This window comes from Microcaecilia unicolor, chromosome 4, assembly GCF_901765095.1.
Source record: "Microcaecilia unicolor chromosome 4, aMicUni1.1, whole genome shotgun sequence".
NCBI lineage: Eukaryota > Metazoa > Chordata > Amphibia > Gymnophiona > Siphonopidae > Microcaecilia > Microcaecilia unicolor.
In genome coordinates this window covers 61,942,799-61,956,309 of record NC_044034.1, presented here as the reverse complement: position 1 = coordinate 61,956,309, position 13,511 = coordinate 61,942,799, and the positions used below count along the sequence as shown (strand labels likewise).

The 13,511-nt window shown below is 44.1% G+C and overlaps 1 protein-coding gene across 1 annotated transcript in view; it reads right to left on the bottom strand.

The window, feature by feature from the left end:
* RNF17 (ring finger protein 17) overlaps positions 1-13,511 on the bottom strand; it is a 785,154-nt gene that overhangs the window by 238,619 nt on the left and 533,024 nt on the right. Inside the window, 1 exon segment of the mRNA XM_030200280.1 lies at positions 581-699. Within this exon segment, the coding sequence (XP_030056140.1) occupies positions 581-699 (119 nt within the window).

The window sequence follows — 13,511 nt, the reverse complement described above, 5'->3', positions numbered from 1 at the left end:
GCACAAAGATAGTGGGGCAGTATGAAACTCCAAAATGCCCAACACAAATTCCAGCAGTGTTTACAGCTATTTAAATGATCATAAAGTTTAATGTGGAAGTGGAAAGGGAGGGGTGGCTAGGAGCTGATTTCAAAGATCTTGTATGCTAACTTACCCAAGATGAGGCACTATGAAAAAACACTTCTCCTCAACAAGCAATATCATCTACGGCTACAGCTAGGATACATCCATAGCCGAGTAAGCAGAAAACGATTGGATTACTCTATTGGTCCTTTTCTGCTATCATTTTTTACATTACGTTCTCCTCTATATGATCACAAAAGCTCTGAGTGCTGTTATGTAACGTTAAAGAACCTAATAAAAACATCTATAAAAAAAAAAAGCATAAATGAACCCAACTGGATTCACAAAACCAGTCAGAAAGGTGCTGAGTTTAGTTTCTTTCAAATTGACTTTGAAATCAACAATATGCATGAGTTTCTAGGTACTTTTAAGAATCAGAGACATGTAATAAAAAATCTACACTGTTACAATGATTAGTATAATCCTGTTATTTTAGTATCCAAGATGAAAGGGTTACCTTATATCCATCAAGGAGCAGTCCACAGATAGTTTTCCAATCATGTTCACACTATCCTTCAGTGTTCTCAAATGGCACACATTCACTATTTCTTGAATGCCATAATCATAGCATAGCACCTGTAAAAATAATGCCATTTTTATGGCTCTTTAGTAAGAGATGTATAAACAAAGCAGAGGAGAATAAAGGCATTAAGGCAAGATCTGTGTTTCTTAGACTCAGAGGTTTCTGGCTACATTAGAACATTTAGGGGGGTAATCATCAACATGGTCTACATTTGTGTTATATTTTATTTTTTTAAATTCTTTATTTATCATTTTTACAATTTTACAAGCATTTACTACTTGAATAGGTAACACAGTTAGGAAACTGCCAAATTAAAGCAAATTAAATCAGGAAAATATTACATAACTTGTATTAGACCACCAAGTTCGAGGGGCTAAAAGCCGTTAACTTAGGAGAAAGATATTTAGTTAATATAACTCAAGATTGAAATAAAGCAATAGCAGGTTATAATTTTAATTACAAACCCCCCCCCCCCAAATTTTTTTAATTACATTCCCAACATCCTTGTCTTTAAGGCGAAACATAACGGTTTAAGGTCAAGAAGCATTATAATAATTTTTTCTGAGAAATAAATTGTTTTAAATGTTCGGGTTCAAAGAAAACATATTTTACCCCTAAATATTTTATATTGCATTTGTTCAAATGAAATGAGGCTCCTAAAGACAAAGTTTCAGCACGAAATGCTAAGAAGTCTTTCCTTCTACTTTGAATTTGTTTGGTGACATCTGGGAATACCCAGATTTTTCCCCCCATAAAATGGGGTTTGCAAGTTCTTCAAAGCCATTTTCCTAACAAATTCTAAATCTTGGGGAAATATAAATGAGACCAACAAAGTTTGCCGTTCAGTTATATCAGTCAGGGATGTTTCCAATAATTCTGATACATTTAAATCCGGTTGTTCCAACAGTTGTATTGATTTCCTTGTAGGAAGATAATAAATTTTATTCACTGGAGGCACATTTTCTAAGGTAAATTTTAAATTTTCCACCAAATATCTTTAAAAAATTTCTAGTGGAGAGTATATAGAAGTCCGTGGAAAGTTCAAAAGTCGTAAATTTAGACTCCTGTTATAATTTTCGAAATGTTCCAACTTTTTATGTATCAGCATGTTATCTTGTATTAATTTAACTGACGTTTCTTTCAATTTAGATGTTTCAGCTGACAAATTTTGGATCTTTTCAGTTACCTCTTCTTTCATAGAAGTAAATGCAATAGTTAATTCTTTTACATTACCCAGTAACGGTTCAATCTTGCTAGTTGATTCCATCACCGTCTATAGTGTCTCCCATATCGCCTCAAGAGTCACCGCCGGCGAGGAGACTGAAGATTTTCCTGGTCTCTGTGCCATCTGACTCTCAGCCTTTTCTATTGAAAAGGCCTCAGCTGCAGCGTCGAAGTGGGGGCCCTGTAGTAGCTCTCCTCTCCCGTCACCGCGGTCAGGGGCTACTTCACCCTCATCGACCTCAGCCGGTTGCGGAGGGGGTGGGCGCGCCGGGGGGGACAGTGAAACGTCCTGCCCCTGGAGTTCAACCTCTCCTCGGGTAGTGAGCTCAGCAGGGCTTCCCGGCGTCGTAACAGGGGTTCTCGCGAGAAAACCTTGGATAGAAAGCTGTGTTGGTGTCGAAGTTCGAACCGGTTGGGCTCCGGTTCTCAAAACCCCCTTCCTCTTGGTATGCGGCATCATTAGAAAAAGAGATAAGGTAAGTCTTTAAAGAAGAAAAAATCTACGAAGAGGTGAAGGTTAACACAGCATTATCCAAAGGTTCATTCGCGGAGTGGTGTTGCTGCCGCCATCTTGCTCCGCCCCCAGCTGTGATTATTTTATATTTTATCACTAATTCATGTTATTTTAGCACAGGTCCTATCTTATACAATGAGACCTAGTTACTAATAATTGGGTTTAACAGTAAAATAATATCTCTTAATGGTAGCCCACATTGATAACTCCCCCCCCCCCCCCCCTTCTGAGTCAGCTTAAGGTTTAAAAAAAGGTTTGGATAAGTTCATGGTGGAAGAGTCTATAGTCTATTATTTAGACATGGGGGAGGAATTCTGGCTTCGGCCTAACCCCTGGTAAGCCTTTCCTCAGCTGAGAGATGCCCAGCTCTACCACCGGCTGCCTTCCAGGTGCTGTGGAGGACTTGCAGCTCATCTGCATATCCTTATAGCCTTCTCCGGGGTGACACCCAGGTCCACTCCGACCCACTCAGGGCCTGCGCTCTAGGTGCCCAGCGCTCCCACCAGGTGCTGTGGAGGACTTGCAGCCCTTCTGCATTTCCTCACAGCTGTATCCAGGGTGACTCCAGGTCCACCCCGCTCTTCCCAGGGCCCTCGCTCCAAGTGCACAGTTTCCAGGTGCTTTTTGGCTAGGATCACTGTCTTGATCTCATCTTCTCCTCCAACTGTTCACCCTCTAGTTTCCTTGCCTCTGATCGTCCCCTCTCTGATCACCATCTTATAACTTTCACACTTAAATCTCCTCCCTCCCAGTCCCGTCCTATCTTATCTAATTTATCTAGAAATCTTCACGATATTGACCCTTCATCTCTAGCCTCCCATGTTTCAAACCTACTCTCTACTGTGGCACCATCCATGTCTGTCAACGAGGCTGTTTCTTCTTACAACAATACTCTATGCCTTAGACACTCTTGCACCTTTGATGACCCGCCCTATAAGGCGTACAAAACCCCAACCTTGGCTGAGTTCTAATATCCGCTACCTACGTTCCTGTACCCGCTCTGCCGAACGCCTCTGCTGGAAATCTCGGGCCCTTGCTGATTTCTTACACTTTAAGTTCATGCTGACCTCCTTCCAATCTGCTCTTTTACACGCCAAACAGGATTATTATATCCAACTGACCAACTCTCTTGGCTCTAACCCTCGATTTCTCTTCACCACATTGAACTCTCTCCTCAAGGTGCCTCCTCCCCCAACTCCCCCTTCATTATCTCCTCAGACCCTTGCTGAATTCTTTCACGACAAGGTTCAAAAGATAAACCTTGAATTCTCTACCTCGCCACCTCTCCCTCCACTAGTCCGTTCCCCTCTCTCTCCTTCCCCTCATTCCTTTTCCTCCTTTCCTGAAGTTACTATAGAGGAAACTACACTTCTCCTTTCTTCCTCAAAATGTACCACCTGTTCCTCTGATCCCATTACCACCCACCTTCTTAATGCCATCTCACCTGCTCTTATTCCTTTTATCTGTCACATTCTCAACCTCTCACTTTCCACTGCAACTGTCCCTACTGCCTTTAAACATGCTGTGGTCACACCTCTCCTTAAGCCTTCACTCGACCCTACTTGTCCCTCTAATTACCGACCCATCTCCCTTTTCTCTCCAAATTACTTGAGCGTGCTGTTCACCACCGCTGCCTTGATTTTCTCTCCTCACATGCTATTCTTGACCCACTACAATCTGGTTTTCGCCCTCTCCACTCAACCAAAACTGCGCTTACTAAAGTCTCCAATGACCTATTACTGACTAAATCCAGAGGTCTCTATTCCATCCTCATTCTTCTTGATCTTTCCGCTGCTTTTGACACTGTTGATCACAGCATACTCCTCGATACCCTGTCCTCACTTGGATTCTTGGATTCCTGGTTCTCTTCCTACCTCTCCCTCCGCAACTTCAGTGTTCACTCTGGTGGATCCTCTTCTACTTCTATCCCTCTGCCTGTCGGCGTACCTCAGGATTCTGTTCTTGGTCCCCTCCTCTTTTCTATCTACACTTCTTCCCTTGGTTCATTAATCTCATCCCATGGCTTTTTCTACCATCTCTATGCTGATGACTCCCAAATCTACCTATCTACCCCTGATATCTCACCTTGCATCCAAACCAAAGTTTCAGCGTGCTCGTCTGACATTGCTGTCTGGATGTCTCAACACCACCTGAAATTAAACATGACCAAACTGAGCTTCTCATTTCCCCCCCCCAAACCCACCTCCCCACTCCCCCCGTTTTCTATTTCTGTTGATGGCTCTCTCATTCTCCCTGTCTCCACAGCTCGAAACCTTGGGGTCATCTTTGACTCTTCTCTCTCCTTCTCTGCTCATATCCAGCAGATCGCCAAGACCTGTCGTTTCTTTCTTTACAACATCCGTAAAATCCACCCCTTTCTTTCCGAGCACTCTACCAAAACCCTCATCCACACCCTTGTCACCTCTCGTTTAGACTACTGCAATCTGCTTCTTGCTGGCCTCCCACTTAGTTACCTCTCCCCTCTCCAATCGGGTCAAAACTCTGCTGCCTGTCTCGTCTTCCGCCAGGGTCGCTTTACTCATACTACCCATCTCCTCAAGTCGCTTAACTGTCTCCCTATCCGTTTTAGCATCCTGTTCAAACTTCTTCTACTAACCTATAAATGTACCCACTCTGCTGCTCCCCAGTATCTCTCCACACTCGTCCTTCCCTACACCCCTTCCCGTGCATTCCGCTCAATGGATAAATCCTTCTTATCTGTTCCCTTCTCCACTACTGCCAACTCCAGACTTCGCGCCTTCTGTCTCGCTGCACCCTACGCCTGGAATAAACTTCCTGAGCCCCTACGTCTTGCCCCATCCTTGGCCACCTTTAAATCTAGACTGAAAGCCCACCTCTAACATTGCTTTTGACTCGTAACCACTTGTAACCACTCGCCTCCACCTACCCTCCTCTCCTCCTTCCTGTACACATTAATTGATTTGATTACTTTATTTTTTGTGTATTAGATTGTAAGCTCTTTGAGCAGGGACTGTCTTTCCTCTCTGTTTGTGCAGTGCTGCGTACGCCTTGTAGCGCTATAGAAATGCTAAATAGTAGTAGTAGTAGTAACCCACTGCTTGCCCTGGGATCAGCAGCATGGAATAGTGCTACTAATTGAATTTCTGCCAGGTACTGGTGCTACTAATTGGGTTTCTGCCAGGTACTTGTGACCTAGACTGGCCACTGTTGGAAGGATGCTGGGCTAGATGGACCATTGGTCTAACCCAGAATGGCTATTCTTATGTTCTTCTCTCTATTGTTTCTAAGGGAACAGTCCTTGATGAATCATCAGGCTATATAGTTGTCATTAATAGGAGAAATTAGTGCCTATGATGGAAAAATACAGTAGGCTTTCAAAGTAAGCCACGCATATATGTATAGTGGTTCTCTCACCACATAAGGCACACTCAATTCCTTATAAAGTTTTAAAGTATGAGTACCCAAACACTGCAGAAAGTGGGTTTTGAGAGGATCATATCCTGCTGACTGCAGAACATAGTTTGTCTTTAACAAAAAGGTATAAATAAGGGTGAAACACTATATTCTAATGGATAACAAAACAGTGTTTTTGGTGGCAAATAGTTTTTTTTTTTAAAAGGCAACACAGAAATAAGATTGGGGGTGGGGTGGGGAAATGACATTTTTTCATGTTCACAATGCAATTCCTTTGGACTAACCAACTAAACCTCCTTTTGCATCCAAAACAGTATAATGTGTATTTGTGGACACAAGTCCACGTCACAGCCTTACAAACCAACTCCATGGAAACCAACCTCAGGTTGGCCCACACCACACACTGTGAGCCCTGACTTGCATGTCCAAGGTCAGGCCTGCCTCAGCATAAGTAAAAAGGATTCAATCTGCCATCCCAAGTGAAAATGTACATTTCTCTATAACAATCCCAAATTTACTGGGAGGACTAAGGGGCTTTATTCTGTTCCAAGAAGACTGGTAAGGACTTTTTGCAATCCAAAGCACATTCACCTTTTTAGGAATGTAACCTGAGGAAGTACACTGAAAGGATGATTCACTGGTTAAGATGTAATCAATAGAAATAGAATAAAATAAAACTAAACATAGAAAAGAAAATAAGATGGTACCTTTTTTATTGGACTAACAATACATTTCAGTGACAGTCTAACAGGGTGAGGGTGGGACGGGTTAGGTGAGAGACAGGGAGGGCTGAGTGGATGAGGGACAGGGAGAAATGTATGGTGATAAGAGGGTGACGAGGCAGTAGAATTTCTATGGTTTATAGTGGGAAAGAAAACCCAGATCTTTGTTAAGTTCTGTCTGGTGGGTGTCAAAAAAATTAATCATTCTGACTTCAAAGTTCTTACGTTCCTGTATTGTTTTAAAGTTCCCTTTTAGTATTCTCACCATAAAATCATTGATACAGTGTTCTGGTTTTGTAAAGTCCCACAGAGGTGGTATCCTGGTTGGTACTGGTATTTTTCTAGCCCACTATAAACCATAGAAATTCTACTGCCTTTTCACCCTCTTACCACCATGCATATCTCCCTGTCCCTCACCTAACCCGCCCCACCCTCACCCTGTTAGACTGTCACTGAAATACTTTGATGTTTCACTTATATATACTGTCATTATCAACACTTGCCTATTTCTGATCTGACAAAGGATTACCTTCGAAAGCTAATCAAAAAATGTATTGTTACGCCAATAAAAAAGGTATCATCTTATTTTCTTGTCCATGTTTTATTTTATTCTATTTCTTTTGATTACCTTTAGAAGTGTACTAACACGGCTACCACATCTCTCTAGTGGTTAAGATGGAAATCAGATACCACCATAAGCACTAATTTGGGTGAGTGCAAAAATACCCTATTTTTGAAAACTTTCTATATAGTAATGAAGTCAGGGGAAGTCAGTAAAGGCCCGACACTGACAAAGAATATCAAAGTGATCACCACCAAAAAACGACCACCGTATCAGCGATAATGCAACCCAGTAAGCATGGCAGGAGGCTACCAAGAGCTGCCACCTTACCTCTTGCACTAGCTGTGCCCCATCAGGGCCCAGGCTGGTCTTTCTTCCTGCTTGCACTACTCATACCCTCTGCTCAGCCTCTGGGCCCACCGGCCGCAGTAGCAATCAAAACAGTATAATGAGCTGAAGCATAATTTTGCCAGAAGGATTCCTGGGCTTGCCCCCTGACAACAGGAAATAACGAAGGGGACATGATCAAGTCTTCAGAAGCTGAGAGCAAATGGGCACAAAGTTCCTTTGCTCAGAATAATGTTTTGATTAATGCTGCAGTCAGTGGGCCCAAAGGTTGAGCAGAGGTACAAGCAGAGGCAGACAGAAACAGCAAGCATGAAGAAAGGTTGATCCAAACTCTGGCTGCCATGGAGGTAAAGCAGTAGGAGGACGATAAGGAGGTTTGAGGGGAAATGCTGGCCCCATGGTTGGGGGGTGGGGGTGGGTATGCAGGAGAAAAGGAAGAGAAGGTACAAGCTGGACAGGGAGAGAACATAGGGGCAGACTGAGGGACAATGCTGGATGAACAGAAAGGGAGGAGGTAAACATGGACTGAAGGGAAGGAAACGGATAGACCATGGGGCAATGCTGGATGAAGGGAGGATGTGCACATGGATTGAAAGAAGGGAAGGACAGAGGGAGAAGAGGTGCCTAGATGGTTGGAAAGAAGGGGGTAATGCTGCACATGGATGGAGGAGAAGGGAAGAGATGGTTAACTAAATAGATTTTAAAAGGATGCAGAAAAACGAAAGAAAGTTGAATACAAAGGATCATTGCCAAGGACGGATGTGAGGCAGGGAATGAAGAAAAGCAAATGGTCAGGAGGCCCTGAAAACAGCGAGAAGCAGAACCAGAAACTAGTAACAAGATGATTTAAAAAAAAAAAAATCACCAAAGATAGGAAAATTTTATATTAGGTTTTACTGGTTGAAATAAGTCAGTTTTGAGAATTTACCTCTGTTGGCTTTATAAATTTCCACTGTATAGGAGGAAATGCAGTTCCTTCTATTTCCCTCGTGTTGAACTGCATACAGAGTCTGGCAACTTAGGGATTCAGTTTAATTTTTGTCTACATTAGTACTTTCAGTTTGCGGTCACTTTTCCTGTATTTGAAGATGTTCTGCATGTAAGGGCCACAACAATACTTTCCATACCTACCTTGAGTTGAATACATTCTGGTCCCTCTGAGTATAGTCTGGGATGGTATGAAGAGAGTCTCCAGGAGTTACTTCATTAGTAAAGCTAGTAAGGGTAACCCTAAGCTCTGATCTCAAACTTTACAATGGCTTGTTCATATTAGTCAACTAGAGGTATGCCATAAACGTACAAGCCCTATTCACATTCTGAGAGAGCCTCAAGCTGCCCGACTTCATTTAAATAGTTTGTGTAGTGACGAGCTCGAGTTTCAAAGTTCACATCTTAAGCTTTATCACTATAAGCATAACAACAAGTAGGGCAGATTTCTAGTTGGTAAGTTTTGAAAGCTCTAAACAGAAAGATGCATCTTGAAGCTTCAATATGAGGTTGGTAGAACCATTACTAAATCCTCTCGCATACAGGACCAATAAAAAAAAAATCAAACCCTTTATGCTAAAGACCAACTACAGTGGTGGAAATAAGTATTTGATCCCTTGCTGATTTTGTAAGTTTGCCCACTGACAAAGACATGAGCAGCCCATAATTGAAGGGTAGGTTATTGGTAACAGTGAGAGATAGCACATCACAAATTAAATCCGGAAAATCACATTGTGGAAAGTATATGAATTTATTTGCATTCTGCAGAGGGAAATAAGTATTTGATCCCCCACCAACCAGTAAGAGATCTGGCCCCTACAGACCAGGTAGATGCTCCAAATCAACTCGTTACCTGCATGACAGACAGCTGTCGGCAATGGTCACCTGTATGAAAGACACCTGTCCACAGACTCAGTGAATCAGTCAGACTCTAACCTCATCAAAATGGCCAAGAGCAAGGAGCTGTCTAAGGATGTCAGGGACAAGATCATACACCTGCACAAGGCTGGAATGGGCTACAAAACCATCAGTAAGACGCTGGGCGAGAAGGAGACAACTGTTGGTGCCATAGTAAGAAAATGGAAGAAGTACAAAATGACTGTCAATCGACAAAGATCTGGGGCTCCACGCAAAATCTCACCTCGTGGGGTATCCTTGATCATGAGGAAGGTTAGAAATCAGCCTACAACTACAAGGGGGGAACTTGTCAATGATCTCAAGGCAGCTGGGACCACTGTCACCACGAAAACCATTGGTAACACATTACGACATAACGGATTGCAATCCTGCAGTGCCCGCAAGGTCCCCCTGCTCCGGAAGGCACATGTGACGGCCTGTCTGAAGTTTGCCAGTGAACACCTGGATGATGCCGAGAGTGATTGGGAGAAGGTGCTGTGGTCAGATGAGACAAAAATTGAGCTCTTTGGCATGAACTCAACTCGCCGTGTTTGGAGGAAGAGAAATGCTGCCTATGACCCAAAGAACACCGTCCCCACTGTCAAGCATGGAGGTGGAAATGTTATGTTTTGGGGGTGTTTCTCTGCTAAGGGCACAGGACTACTTCACCGCATCAATGGGAGAATGGATGGGGCCATGTACCGTACAATTCTGAGTGACAACCTCCTTCCCTCCGCTAGGACCTTAAAAATGGGTCGTGGCTGGGTCTTCCAGCACGACAATGACCCAAAACATACAGCCAAGGCAACAAAGGAGTGGCTCAGGAAGAAGCACATTAGGGTCATGGAGTGGCCTAGCCAGTCACCAGACCTTAATCCCATTGAAAACTTATGGAGGGAGCTGAAGCTGCGAGTTGCCAAGCGACAGCCCAGAACTCTTAATGATTTAGAGATGATCTGCAAAGAGGAGTGGACCAAAATTCCTCCTGACATGTGTGCAAACCTCATCATCAACTACAGAAGACGTCTGACCGCTGTGCTTGCCAACAAGGGTTTTGCCACCAAGTATTAGGTCTTGTTTGCCAGAGGGATTAAATACTTATTTCCCTCTGCAGAATGCAAATAAATTCATATACTTTCCACAATGTGATTTTCCGGATTTAATTTGTGATGTGCTATCTCTCACTGTTACCAATAACCTACCCTTCAATTATGGGCTGCTCATGTCTTTGTCAGTGGGCAAACTTACAAAATCAGCAAGGGATCAAATACTTATTTCCACCACTGTATATCGATTGAGGACATGGAGACTAATCTTGCAAATGTCTCATTGTCGGTGTCAACTCAAGATCAACAGGTTAGTTTGGAGAGGGCCACTATATCTCAGGAAGTTAAGGTTATTCAAAGCCTTGCCTACTGGGAAGGCCCCTGGTTTGGATGGTTTTACCAATGAATTAAAAGAAAAAACTTTTGTAGTGCAGATGTCACCTTTACTGGATGAGGTACTTAACTTGATCAGAGATAATGGGTCTCTCTTATCATCCATGCTAGAAGCATGGTTAAAGGGGACTGTGCTTATCATCCAATCTTTGTGCTTATTATACTTCTTAAAGATACAATGTTGGCAAATGATGTGTTAATGACTCTTAGATGCCCCCTAATCTCCCTACTTTATTGAGAGATATCTCAGAATACTCTGCTGTATCTGGATTCAAAGTCAACATGTCCAAGATGGAAGGCATGGTGTTTGGTATCCCCATGGACACAGGATGTTTTACAATCCTCATTCCCTTTTCAATGGGTTGAACAGGAATTGTGTTTTCTTTGAGTCATATTGACAGAAAAATGTAGTGATCTTTTCTCTAACTATCCCCCTACTTGACTTATCTAGGTTCAAGGTTACATTTATTTGATATGTCGCTTAAGGATATACCATCAAAGCGGGTAAAATCACAACCAATTAATGAGAAATAGAAAAGAATAGAAAAGAGAAAAGGATGAAGCTATATTAAGTCACTGTCCACAAGCCCCAAGAGCGTGAAATCTACCTTATCCAATCAATCAAAGGCAGTAAGATGAATGAAACAAATGCGCTTTCAGCATAGTTTTAAACTTGGAAAGTATATCCTCTGTACGTAGTGAACATTCAAGACCATTCTACAAGGAAGGTCCCACTATACTGAACATTAACTTCTGATATGTGTTCAAGGGACCTCCCAAACAGAAGGTACAGTCAACAAAAACTGTTGACTACAACGCATAGTTCGAGGCGTAAGATGTTAAATGACAAAAAAAAAAAAAGGGGGGGGGGGAAGGGGGGGGGGGAGATCCGAGTGAAGAACCCTGAATACCAGCAGCAGAATTTTGTATGTAATGTGGTACTCCACTGGAAGGTAAAATTATGTATCATACCTGATAATTTTCTTTCCATTAATCATAGCTGATCAATCCATAGACTGGTGGGTTGTGTCCATCTACCAGCAGGTGGAGATAGAGAGCAAAGCTTTTGCCTCCCTATATGTGGTCATGTGCTGCCGGAAACTCCTCAGTATGTCGATATCAAAGCTCCATCCGCAGGACTCAGCACTTAGAGAATTACCCCCACAAAGGGACACTCTGCCCAGCTCACCACCGCCGAAACGGGGGAGGGGAATTAACCCAGCTCATCCCCACACAAGTGGGGGAGGGGAATCCGTCCAGCTAATCCCCGCGGAGCGGGGGAGGGACACCACCCCGCCGATGCGGGGGGTTCTGGCTTATCCTGCAACCGCAACCGCGGGAGGAGCTGACTGACCCTAACACCGCCGAAGCGGGAGGGGTACAAAGCTGCACGAAGCGGGAGGGAGCGCCGGCAGAATTTATGTCTCAATCCAGCCCCGTAAAACGGAGGGGAGAGGAATGCAGCAGCTCACTGTAACACAAACTTGTCTCAACTCTTGAAGAATCCAATTGAAAAAACTTGAAGACGAAGTCCTCCTGAACAGGAACTGAAGACTAAACTTGAACCTGAAATGCAACCAGAATATAAACAGTACAGATATCTGGGAGGGGCTATGGATTGATCAGCTATGATTAATGGAAAGAAAATTATCAGGTATGATACATAATTTTACCTTCCATATCATCATGCTGATCAATCCATAGACTGGTGGGATGTACCGAAGCAGTACTCACCCAGGGCGGGACATAGAAATCCCTGACCGCAACACTGAAGCTCCAAACCGGGCCTCCGCCCGAGCAGCCACAGTCAAGCGGTAATGCCTGGAGAAGGTATGGGCTGATGCCCAAGTTGCCGCCCTGCAAATCTCTTCCAAGGAGACGGACCCGGCCTCTGCCATCGAGGCCGCCTGAGCTCTAGTGGAGTGAGCCTTCAGCTGGATAGGCAGCACCTTCCCCGCGGCCACATAAGCCGCTGCAATGGCTTCCTTGACCCATCTTGCCACTGTAGGCTTAGCAGCCTGCAGACCCTTACGAGGACCTGCAAACAGAACAAACAGATGATCCGATTTCCGGAAATCATTGGTCACTTCCAAGTATCTGATTATGACTCGTCTCACATCCAGATATTTGAGAGCAGAGTATTCCTCTGGGTAGTCCTCCCTACGAAAGGAAGGGAGAAAGAGCTGCTGATTCACATGGAAGCGAGAAACAATCTTGGGCAGAAAGGAAGGCACTGTGCGAATAGTCACTCCTGCCTCAGTGAACTGCAGAAAAGGCTCTCGACATGAGAGTGCCTGGAGCTCGGAAACTCTTCTGGCTGAAGTGATAGCCACCAAAAAGACTGCTTTCAACGTCAGGTCTTTCAGAGATGCCCTCGACAAGGGTTCAAAAGGCGGCTTCTGCAAGGCTCTTAGCACCAGGTTGAGATTCCACGCAGGCACCACTGAGCGCAGAGGAGGGCGCAGGTGATTAACTCCCTTCAGAAAACGTACCACATCTGGCTGCGAAGCCAGGGAAGCACCCTTCAGGCGGCCCCTGAAGCAAGCCAGAGCCGCTACCTGGACTTTAAGGGAACTGAGCGACAGGCCTTTCTCCAGACCTTCTTGCAGGAACGCCAGCACTGAAGAAATTGGAGCAGTGAAGGGAGAAAGTGAGCCTGCTTCACACCACGCTGCAAAGGTACGCCAAACCCTGGCGTAAGCAGTAGAAGTAGAGCGCTTCCTCGCTCTCAGCATAGTGGCGATGACTTTGCCTGAGAAGCCCTTCTTCCTCAGAC